This window comes from Helianthus annuus, chromosome 6 (genome assembly GCF_002127325.2).
Source record: "Helianthus annuus cultivar XRQ/B chromosome 6, HanXRQr2.0-SUNRISE, whole genome shotgun sequence".
Taxonomy (NCBI): domain Eukaryota; kingdom Viridiplantae; phylum Streptophyta; class Magnoliopsida; order Asterales; family Asteraceae; genus Helianthus; species Helianthus annuus.
The window spans coordinates 13,955,616-13,967,704 of record NC_035438.2 but is presented as its reverse complement, the minus strand read 5'-3'; the positions used below and the strand labels follow the sequence as shown (position 1 = coordinate 13,967,704).

The 12,089-nt window shown below is 34.0% G+C and overlaps 2 protein-coding genes across 3 annotated transcripts; both read left to right on the top strand.

The window, feature by feature from the left end:
• The first annotated feature begins 462 nt into the window (after window positions 1–462).
• On the top strand, window positions 463–4,142 carry LOC110864796 (AT-rich interactive domain-containing protein 1). The gene is made up of 4 exons (XM_035974046.1): window positions 463–584; window positions 1,876–2,383; window positions 2,981–3,619; window positions 3,709–4,142. The coding sequence occupies exons 1-4, from the start codon at window positions 463–465 to the stop codon at window positions 3,718–3,720; spliced, it is 1,281 nt and encodes a 426-aa protein (XP_035829939.1). The 3' UTR covers window positions 3,721–4,142.
• Window positions 4,143–7,781: 3,639 nt separating this feature from the next.
• On the top strand, window positions 7,782–11,877 carry LOC110864794 (AT-rich interactive domain-containing protein 1). 2 transcript variants are annotated; one of them, XM_022113940.2, is made up of 4 exons: window positions 7,782–7,844; window positions 7,940–7,984; window positions 9,608–10,112; window positions 10,877–11,877. In XM_022113940.2, exons 3-4 carry the CDS (start codon window positions 9,669–9,671, stop codon window positions 11,669–11,671), a joined length of 1,239 nt encoding a protein of 412 aa, XP_021969632.1. In that variant the 5' UTR covers window positions 7,782–7,844; window positions 7,940–7,984; window positions 9,608–9,668; the 3' UTR covers window positions 11,672–11,877. The 2 variants fall into 2 exon arrangements, with proteins under 2 accessions (XP_021969632.1, XP_035830303.1); XM_035974410.1 differs by lacking the exon at window positions 7,782–7,844 and adding an exon at window positions 8,191–8,608.
• The last annotated feature ends 212 nt before the right edge of the window (window positions 11,878–12,089 follow it).

Genomic DNA, 12,089 nt, shown 5'->3' with positions numbered 1-12,089 from the left:
CATAATCCATGTTATAAATACCATGATTGTATTGTATTCAATATCCTCCCAAAGTGTTCCTCACCATTAGAGAAATGAAGAGTCCCAATCTCTCACTCTAAAAAACCCTAAAAAACAGGTAAAATCTCTATCTCTCTCTCTCTCTAACATTTAGAAATTGTTTGATTCTTTTTGTCAAAAACTGTTGAAAAGTCTCCTTTTCTTCAACAGGTCTAGAGAGAGAGAGAGACTGATGGTGGGACATTAAAGGTAAATCCTAAATTCTTATATTCTTATTGTACTATATCCATGGCTTAGATCAGCTTCATCTTCCCGCCAAAAACCCTAAGTTTATTCTTATTTAAGTCATTTACATAACCTGTGTTTACTTAGATTGTACAGGATCTTGCTCTCTTAATGTTAGATCAAACATATATTGTGTGTGACATTTGTTTTTAGGGTTTTGAATTTTTTTTTTAGTTAATGGCAGGGTTGTCAAAGCAAACAGATGAGTCTGCATTTGATTGTTTTGAAATCCAGTTAGGGTTTTATACAAATGAGTTTCCTGTAAAATGCTGGAAATTTGATTATAAGTTTAGTGAAATGTAAAATTAATTTTGTTCAGCTATTCTTCATAGAGTTCTGTTGTAGACTAGTTTTTTTTGTTTTTTTTTAACGGTAAATCTGGATCATTACGGACCACTGGAGGATCATCGTGCCACTAGCGAAACCACCCGATTATATCCATCTTCACTAGGCAATAACAGGGCTGTCCAAAAAGCTCCCGGCTCGGAGCTCGCTCTTAGCTCGGAAAAAGCTCGCTTGATATGGCTCGGTTTGAAAGTGAGCCTAGCTCGGCTCGTGACGAGCCAAATTGGCTCGGTTTGGCTCGCTTGGTAGGTCGACTCGGCTTAGCTCGAATTATTTTACTTATAATATATTTTATTTTTGTATACATATAATATATTACAAAAAAATGATTATTATTTACATGTATTTAGGCTTATAGTTTGATATCTATGACATATTTAAAGGTTGATTGTCGTGCTAATGAACAAATATTGTATTTACTTGAAATATAAAACTTATTTTGCGTTGTTGAACGTGATTTTGGCTTGTAATATATTAGGTTGAACTTATTTTGAATATGTTCTTTTGATGTATTGAATAATATTTTAGAATACTGAATTTTGAGAGCTACGTATTAATTTTATTTTTGAAATCGAGGCAAACCAAGCCGAGCCTAGCCGAGCCAGCTCGGTTTAAAACCAAGCCGAGCCTGAGCTTAGATTTTCAGCTCGGTTTCAAATCCGAGCCGAGCCAGCTCGGTTTATAATCGAGCCGAGCCTGAGCTTGCCCTAGCTCGGCTCATGAACAGCCCTAGGCAATAATGCCTATAAACCAATTCAGGAGAAAACTTAATAAATCTTGGAAAACCCTCTTGTGAGAAACTGGGAATCAAACCCAGTACCTAGTGGTCCCTAAGCCAAGCCTTATCCCACCCTCAAGATGCCAGGAGGCAATAGGCTATAATGCAATGGGCTAGACTTTAGTAGTTATATCCTTGATTTTTAAAAGCGCGTGGCGATCCGATGCGTGTCGACCCCAAAATCCGATGCGCATGCGTTAATATATATTTTTTAATTTCTCAACTTTTAAGAACAAAGTATGAGATATTCTCTTCATTTATAGTCATATTTGTTTAATCAGACTTGAAAAACTCATACCCATTGTAATCTTTCTCCAGTTTGTTCAAACACTGGTCAACTGCATAAGGCGCCACATCAGATCACATCACGTGATGTGTGCATTATGTGCTCTAGATGCACGCATTTTAAAACCAATGTTATATCTTCTATATGTATAGCTTGATGAGTTTTGAATCTTCATTTTCAGTGAGATCAAAGGGCTCGAAGTCGGTCAATTTGCAGAAGATTGGATCAGGGGTCAAATTTTCATGGATATGAAATTGGATTTAGAAAAGTTTTTTAAGAATGTTGATATTGGAGATGAATCAGAGTCTGTGGATTTACAAAAGTTTTTCAAGGATGTTGATATTGTAGACGAGTCAGAGTTTGTGGACTTTAAGAATGATGTCCGAGCGGGTAACCGTTGTTGTGTTGGTGAAAAACATGTTGGCATTAGTGAGTCATGCGTCGGTATTGAAGAGGAGAAAAAAGTGATAAAAAAAAGAAAGAAAGAGAGTTGTTTGCCGTTGTTGGATTGGGTGAAAAGCGTTGCGAAAGACCCGTGTGATCCTGTGATTGGATCGTTACCAGAGAGTTATAAGTGGAAGGCTTATGGAAGCGAGCATGTTTGGAAGCAGGTTCTGATGGCTAAAGAGGCAATGAGTTTGAAGGTTAATGTTGATGTTGATCCGAATGCCAAACGGTCTATTTGGCAGGTAGTTCTCAGATCCCTTGAATATACCGATCATATTATTGTCATACATTTTTGTTTTATCAAATTTGTTTTCAAATGTATGTTACATAGTTGTCAATAGCGGTTACTATGGTCGTTATAGTGAATAGCGTAGCGTATAGGTCAAAGGTCGTACGGGGTATGTAGCCATAAATAGCGGGATTTCAGTTTTTTTAAATAAAAATAGCGATTAAATTTAGCTATAAAATAGCTGGATTTTAGGTTTTTGTTAAATATACATGTAATACATTAATTCAGAAGTGTGAGAAGTGTATTATAACACTATATATAACACTATATAACACCATATAAACACCGTATAACACTATGTAACATCATATAAACACCGTATAACACTATGTAACATCATATAAACACCGTATAACACTATGTAACACCATACATGTAAAATAGCGTATATACCAGGGTATTTTGATATAATATACGTATAAATTTTTTTTTTTCAATTTTTTTAGTGTATCGCTATTTACAAAATAGCACCTGCTATTTATTCGCTATTTGTCACTATTCACCATTAACAACTATGCTATGTTAAAATTGAATGTTTTACGTTTTCCAGAAGAAGCAAAAGATGCATCCTGATATGTACGACGACCAATCCAAGAAATCATACACGAGATGCAGCCAGAGGCTTATTGCCATAGAAGAGAATCGTTCTATCCTTTTGTCCCGAAAACCACAAGTTGTAGATCATGCTGAGTCATCATCGTCCCCTGTGACTGATGAAGAAGAAGACGAAGATTCTTTATGGTGTATCAATTACAGGAAAAAACGAATCCCGTTGGGCCGGTTTTTTCAAGCAGAAGTACCACAATGGGTCGGGAAAACTGAAGAAAGTGAAAGTAAATGGCTTGGTACCCCTGTTTGGCCACTGAAAGAAACCGAAAAACGAACCAGTTTGATTGAAAGGGAACCGATTGGAAGAGGACAACAAGGGTCTTGCGGCTGCCAGCGCATCGGTTCTCTAGAATGTGTTCGATTTCACGTTGCGGAAAAAAGAACGCGGTTGAAGCGTGAGTTGGGGTCTGCGTTTGCGAAATGGAAATTCGATATGATGGGCGAAGAAGTTTCACTCAGATGGACTAAAAATGAAGAGAAGAAGTTTGCGAGCATTATAAAGTCAAACCCCGAGTCTTCGGGGAGGTGTTTTTGGGATGTACTTGTGGCCTATTTCAAGAACAAAACGAGGGCTGTTCTCGTAAGAACGTCCACATGCTTCAATAAGTTTTTCTAATTAGTCTTCTATTTTCTTAATTTCTAATTCGTTCCACATGTTGGAGAATGCAGAATTGCAGATGAAGATGAAACGACCAGCGTAGGGAAGGCGTTTGGAATTGAGGACTAACCGTAGATCTAAAGACAGAAGGTGGCGATAGGCGTGTCAGAGTATGAGACAAGAAAACGATGTACGATGTATGGTCGTCGGAAATTTTAGTCTTTGATTGCTTCTCCGCGTCCGACTTCCACTGATACTGCAATTGCCAGAATGTCCGACGGCGGTGGTGATGAATTTTCCGCTTAATAGGGTTATCCGATGTGAATGTTATTCTTGATTTAAATTCTTGATTATTTTATTAGGTTTTTGTTTTTTTTTTATTTATATTCGGTGAGGTAATACCGTAATAGCCACATGGTAATTGAGAGAAACAGCACATCAACCACATGAGTAAATTTAATTCAAATATTGAAGGTTAGTTTAATAATAAATATCACTTTTTTTACATTCATTTAATTATTCTTTTTGCCTATTCACTTTTACATCTATCGTATAGGTTATTTAACATCTTTTACATATATCTGTTGTAAATACTTATCTGTTTTCAATGTTAGAAATTTGGAAAAGTGAATATAAGTTTAGTTTTAATCTACGCACAAAACTGATTTTTTTTAGTTTTTTTTTTTATAAATTTAGATATCCGTTTGGATATCCAAATTTGTATCCGAAATTTCGGATACGGATCGGATATCAATATTCACTATTCGAAATTTTCGGATATCCGAAAACCGGACAAATCCAATCTTGAACACCCCTAAAGTGAGTGTAAAAAGTTTATTGAACAACACTCAATCGACTCTATGTGAAATACGATGAACTCTCGATTTAGTATGGTGTTGTAGGCTAAAGTTTTGGCAAAATGAAAAAAATAATAAAAGAAAATTTTGTTTCTTTTTGTTTAAACAGTTATTGAAAATCATTTTATGTATTTTTGAACCAAACAAAATTAAAAATATGTTTTTGCCTTTTTAATAATTTGTTTAAACTAAAACATATTCATGTTAGCAAATAAGCAATAACAATTGACTTCCCGCCGCAACGCGCGACTAACGTCAACTCGTTATTAGAACTAAGCATATAGTATTGAAATCAAAGTTATATGGGTCTTGGGTCGATCCCGGTTAAGGTATCCAGATTACTTGGTTTAACCCGGATCCAGTTTAGCCCCGGGGGCCAATACTTCGTGAATAACGTTTCACAATTAATTAAATAGCCCTCAATGACTATCTTATTACATTTGTACCACAAGTGACACCATCCAAAAAATGACACATCTTTCAAAAACATTAGTACAACCACCATACTTTTTAAAATATTCAAAAGTTTCCATTGGGCATCAAAATATTAAACTTTTTTGAACAACACGTCAAAATATTAAATAAGTTTCTAGATTAGTAATAAACATATCGTGTGTTAAAGGGATATGACGTGTCTTCCTTTATATAAGAAACAAAGGGTTCAATTATTAAAAAAAAAAAAAATTCTAAAAAGTGTAAATATATGAGTACTAGGTTAGTTTCCCGTGTGTTACACGGGTTTTTAAGACGAAGACATTTTCCTGTAAATGCAAAACAAAGACAGAGACATTTACATACCATATTGACATAAATGAGTTAATATAAATGTAAGCCATCAACTCGTACATATTAATTAATGTCGTAGAGTTCGACACGACTCTAATATCGGTTGAATGAGGTCAATCGGAGTCTATTTGATACCCTTTGTACGACTTCTTATTTTTTGAATCTTTGTATTTGATTCTAAACCTATTATTAATATTATTGATAATAATTTTAGTTATATATATCAATAATATATTTAGTCTAACATATTAATATTATTATGAATTTCGAAACTTGTTTAGCTAGGATTTAAGATTCTATTGAAGTTTTAGAGGGTGTTTGGGGTTGAGTTTTGAAAATAGATTATGTGTTTTGAATAATCAGAATCAGATAATTAACTGTAACAAAACGTGATGTTGAAAGATAGTGTTTGGATTTGATTATGTTGCTTGATATCACAATAATCAGATAATCAACTATTTGAGTGTTTGGCAAATATATATTTAAAAAATAAGCAAGTGAAAATCTTTTTCTAAATGCAAATAATCAATTTTTGGAAAACTGCGTTTTATTGCAGTTGGGGGGAGCTGCTTTTGAAAAACTGTGTTTTGTAACTTTCTAAACGTAAATAATCAATTTTTTAATTTTTTTACCCAAATACTCAAAACTGATTATTTAGGATTTCAAAACTCAATAACCTAAAAATCTCCTTCAAAACTCAACCCCAAACACCCCCTTAATCACTCAAATGGGTGCTTATTTACTTCTTGAATAACATGTTTGACCACTATATCTTCTTTTCAATAATCATCTCCACAATCACCATATCTATAGCGTACCAAGTATATCCTTTAGTGTTTTTAAATATAATTTTCTTATTATTTGGTATATAAAATCATATTTATTCAAGCCATGTAATACACGAGAGTTTTTAAAAATATAACTTTTTTATTATTTTTATTATTTGGTAAACAATATTACATTTATTCAACCCGTGTAATACACGTGGTTTTAAAGATATAGTTTTTTTTAATTATTTGGTATATAAAATTACATTTATTCAACCCGTACAATATGGTTCTTATACATATAACTTTTTATATTTAATATATAAAATTACATTTATTTAGCCTATGCAATAAAAGAAGTTTTTAAAGATATGTTATTTTATTATTTAGTATACAAATTCATTTATTCAACTTGTGTAGTATACGGGGTTATATCCTAGTATGAAATAAAATATTGCAAATATACACGTTAATATCAGATACAAATATTGCAAATATATTCCACGAAATTTAGGATGTTACAAAGATGTAGTGTGAGAAAGAAATACGTGTAACTTCGAATTTGTTCAAGCTGCTTCAAGATAAATAAAAAAAAGGGTAACACCACATAATATTAATTAGGATGCATGATTGCATGAAAACCTCCTTTTAAGTATATATTTGTAACACTTTTTTTATCAATTATATAAACATGTTTGGCTTTTTAACGACATGAGAACATTAATATTGAATTAATAATAAGAATTTGTATTAGATTAGATTAAATATTATTATTGTTTGTATTAGATTAGATTAATTATTATTATTATTATTATTATTATTATTATTATTATTATTATTATTATTATTAATTTTAATCGATTAAATGAGAGAATGACAAGTGTCCCAAAACATGTTTCTTTTATTATATAGTATAGATTTTAAGAGTACGTAAGTTTAGCATAAAATAAAAATATCAACGTAATTTCCTCTAACTTGAAGCTCTATGACATTCGAATTGATTAAATGATTTAGAATTTGTGAACATACCTAATGTTAGCTTTCTTTTAATTAGTAACATTTGCGAAAACCCGAATAATTCATTAATCAGGGCAAATTACATAAGAATAGCAGGTAGACGAGCAACAAACTTCTAGTGTAAATTATATAAATATTTTTATTTATTGTTTTTTAATTTGTTACATAAGACAACTTTTAACCACCTCTCTCACCACTTATGATTATTATCTATCAATGCATCATATATAACTAATTACACGAGTATCATGATTCTTTACTTACATTCTGGTTTTGTATCGAACGTGCCCTCTAAACTAATGTTTTTACTTAATCTCTAAACCCGTGATGTTAACACGATTCAGATTCAACCACCCCTGTAATACACTAACGATCTAATTACAATACATCTATAATTTCTTGTGTGTTATTCGTTTTTATCATAGATGATTATCCATTTCTCTTATAAATAACCACAATTATTAAAATCTAACACATGTAAAAATCCAAATTCATATCCACCAAAATTTTGGGCCATAAACCGTAATAAACTAATAACCCAAAACTTACGGGTCAGTACCCATGTTCGACCTAGATCCGAATTTTAACTCGGATCCAAAATTTTGAGTTGTAATGACCCAACCCAAAACTTATGGACCAAACACCTAAACCAACCCAAACCCAAACCCATAATCCATGTTATAAATACCATGATTGTATTCAATATCCTCCCAAGTGTTCCTCACCATTAGAGAAATGAAGAGTCCCATACTCTCACTCTAAAAAAACCCTAAAAAACAGGTAAAATCTCTATCTCTCTCTCTCTAACATTTAGAAATTGTTTGATTCTTTTTGTCAAAAACTCTTTGAAAAGTCTCCTTTTCTTTCTTCAACAGGTCTAGAGAGAGAGAGAGAAAGAGACTGATGGTGGGACATTAAAGGTAAATCCTAAATTCTTATATTCTTATTGTACCATATCCATGGCTTAGATCAGCTTCATCTTCCCGCCAAAAACCCTAAATTTATTCTTATTTAAGTCATTTACATAACCTGTGTTTACTTAGATTGTACAGGATCTTGCTCTCTTAATGTTAGATCAAACATATATTGTGTGACATTTGTTTTTAGGGTTTTGAAATTTTTTTAGTTAATGGCAGGGTTGTCAAAGCAAACAGATGAGTCTGCATTTGATTGTTTTGAAATCCAGTTAGGGTTTTATACAAATGAGTTTCGTGTAAAATGCTGGAAATTTGATTATAAGTTTAGTGAAATGTAAAATTAATTTTGTTCAGCTATTCTTCATAGAGTTCTGTTGTAGACTAGTTTTTTTTTGTTTTTTTTTTTAACGGTAAATCTGGATATTACGGACCACTGGAGGATCATCGTGCCACTAGCGAAACCACCCGATTATATCCATCTTCACTAGGCAATAACAGGGCTGTCCAAAAAGCTCCCGGCTCGGAGCTCGCTCTTAGCTCGGAAAAAGCTCGCTTGATATGGCTCGGTTTGAAAGTGAGCCTAGCTCGGCTCGTGACGAGCCAAATTGGCTCGGGTTGGCTCGCTTGGTAGGTTGACTCGGCTTAGCTCGAATTATTTTACTTATAATATATTTTATTTTTATATACATATAATATATTACAAAAAAATGATTATTATTTACATGTATTTAGGCTTATAGTTTGATATCTATGACATATTTAAAGGTTGATTGTCGTGCTAATGAACAAATATTGTATTTACTTGAAATATAAAACTTATTTTGCGTTGTTGAACGTGATTTTGGCTTGTAATGTATTAGGTTGAACTTATTTTGAATATGTTCTTTTGAAGTATTGAATAATATTTTAGAATACTGAATTTTGAGAGCTATGTATTAATTTTTATTTTTAAAATCGAGGCAAACCAAGCCGCGCCTAGCCGAGCCAGCTCGGTTTAAAACCAAGCCGAGCCTGAGCTTAGATTTTCAGCTCGGTTTCAAATCCGAGCCGAGCCAGCTCGGTTTATAATCGAACCGAGCCCGAGCTTGCCCTAGCTCGGCTCATGAACAGCCCTAGGCAATAATGCCTATAAACCAATTCAGGAGAAAACTTAATAAATCTCGGAAAACCCTCTTGTGGGAAACTGGGAATCGAACCCAGTACCTAGTGGTCCCTAAGCCAAGCCTTATCCCACCCTCAAGATGCCAGGAGGCAATAGGCTATAATGCGATGGGCTAGACTTTAGTAGTTATATTTTAATTTTTAAAAGCGCGTGGCTATCTGATGCGTGTCGCCCCAAAAGCCGATGCGCGTGCGTTAATATATTTTTTTTAATTTGTCAACTTTTAAGAACAAAATATGAGATATTCTCTTCATTTATAGTCATATTTGTTTAATCAAACTTGAAAAACTCATACCCATTGTAATCTTTCTCCAGTTTGTTCAAACACTGGTCAACTGCATAAGGCGCCACATCAGATCACATCACGTGATGCGTGCATTATGTGCTCTAGATGCACGCATTTTAAAACAAATGTTATATATTCTATATGTATAGCTTGATGAGTTTTGAATCTTCATTTTCAGTGAGATCAAAGGGCTCGAAGTCGGTCAATTTGCAGAAGATTGGATTAGGGGTCAAATTTTCATGGATATGAAATTGGATTTAGAAAAGTTTTTTAAGAATGTTGATATTGGAGATGAATCAGAGTCTGTGGATTTACAAAAGTTTTTCAAGGATGTTGATATTGTAGACGAGTCAGAGTTTGTGGACTTTAAGAATGTCAGAGCGGGTAACCGTTGTTGTGTTGGTGAAAAACATGTTGGCATTAGTGAGTCATGCGTGGGTATTGAAGAGGAGAAAAAAGTGATCAAAAAAAGAAAGAAAGAGAGTTGTTTGCCGTTGTTGGATTGGGTGAAAAGCGTTGCGAAAGACCCGTGTGATCCTGTGATTGGATCGTTACCAGAGAGTTATAAGTGGAAGGCTTATGGAAGCGAGCATGTTTGGAAGCAGGTTCTGATGGCTAAAGAGGCAATGAGTTTGAAGGTTAATGTTGATGTTGATCCGAATGCCAAACGGTCTATTTGGCAGGTAGTTCTCAGATCCCTTGAATATACCGATCATATTATTGTCATACATTTTTGTTTATCAAATTTGTTTTCAAATGTATGTTACATAGTTGTCAATAGCGGTTACTATGGTCGCTATAGTGAATAGCGTAGCCTATAGGTCAAAGGTCGTACGGGGTATGTAGCCATAAATAACGGGATTTCAGTTTTTTTTTAAATATAAATAGCGATTAAATTTAGCTATAAAATAGCTGGATTTTAGGTTTTTGTTAAATATACATGTAATACATTAATTCAGAAGTGTGAGAAGTGTATTATAACACTATATATAACACTATATAACACCATATAAGCACCGTATAACACTATGTAGCACCATATAACACCATATAAAACTATGTAACACTATATAACACTATATAACAATATATAACACTATACATCTATCATAGACATGCTATCAGACAAAATATAGTGTTATATTTGTTATATAGTGTTACATAGTGTTATATGGTGTTAAATAGTGTTATACGGTGTTTATATGGTGTTATATAGTGTTATATATAGTGTTATAATACACTTCTCACACTTCTGGATTAATGTACAGGATCCTCTACCTTAGCATATATACTAGGGTATTTTGATATAATATACGTATAATTTTTTTTTTCAATTTTTTTAGTGTATCGCTATTTACAAAATAGCACCTGCTATTTATTCGCTATTTGTCACTATTCACCATTAACAACTATGCTATGTTAAAATTGAATGTTTTATGTTCTCCAGAAGAAGCAAAAGATGCATCCTGATATGTACGACGACCAATCCAAGAAATCATACACGAGATGCAGCCAAAGGCTTATTGCCATAGAAGAGAATCGTTCTATCCTTTTGTCCCGAAAACCACAAGTTGTAGATCATGCCGAGTCATCATCGTCCCCTGTGAGTGACGAAGAAGAAGACGAAGATTATTTATGGTGTATCAATTACAGGAAAAAGCGAATCCCGTTGGGCCGGTTTTTTCAGGCAGAAGTACCACAATGGGCCGGGAAAACTGAAGCAAGTGAAAGTAAATGGCTTGGTACCCCTGTTTGGCCACTGAAAGAAACCGAAAACCGAACCAGTTTGATTGAAAGGGAACCGATTGGAAAAGGACAACAAGGGTCTTGCGGCTGCCAGCGCATCGGTTCTCTAGAATGTGTTCGATTTCACGTTGCGGAAAAAAGAAGGCGGTTGAAGCGTGAGTTGGGGTCTGCATTTGCTAAATGGAAATTCGATATGATGGGCGAAGAAGTTTCACTCAGATGGACTAAAAATGAAGAGAAGAAGTTTGCGAGTATTATAAAGTCAAACCCCGAGTCTTCGGGGAGGTGTTTTTGGGATGTACTTGTGGCCTATTTCAAGAACAAAACGAGGGCTGTTCTCGTGAGCTACTATTTTAGCGTCTACCTCTTCCGCCGTCGGGCCCACCAGAATCGGGCTGATCCAAGTAACGTTAATAGTGATGATGATGAACTTGAGTCTACAGAGTCCATCTTATGCTCCCCAAATGTGCATCTGAAATTTACTAAAACTTTTTGATGTTTGTTGTCCTTATTATCAATTTTGAAGGTGAAGTATAGATGTCGCCCGGTTGATTAAAACCGAAGAAGTTGGGGGGCCAGATTTTGAAAACTTTAATGTTTATGGGTGTAAATGGAAAAGAGACATAGTATGAGGGCTTTGATGCTTGCATGTTTTTGGTACATTTGTTGAAATGGAAATGCAAGCACCATTTTGCTATACCATATCATGTTTTATATTCATACAAAGGTTTGATTTCTTTTTTTTTTTTTTTTTTTTTTTTTTTTGTGCTATCGACTTTCATGATGCGACAAATCAATCTTGCGCGATTCGATCAATGGGTTGGACTAGTTGGGATCAGATAAGACTCACGGCTATGCTAGTCCGAGCATTTTCAGGCTAGATCCGCACCTAACCAATGACCGTTTAGCACAAC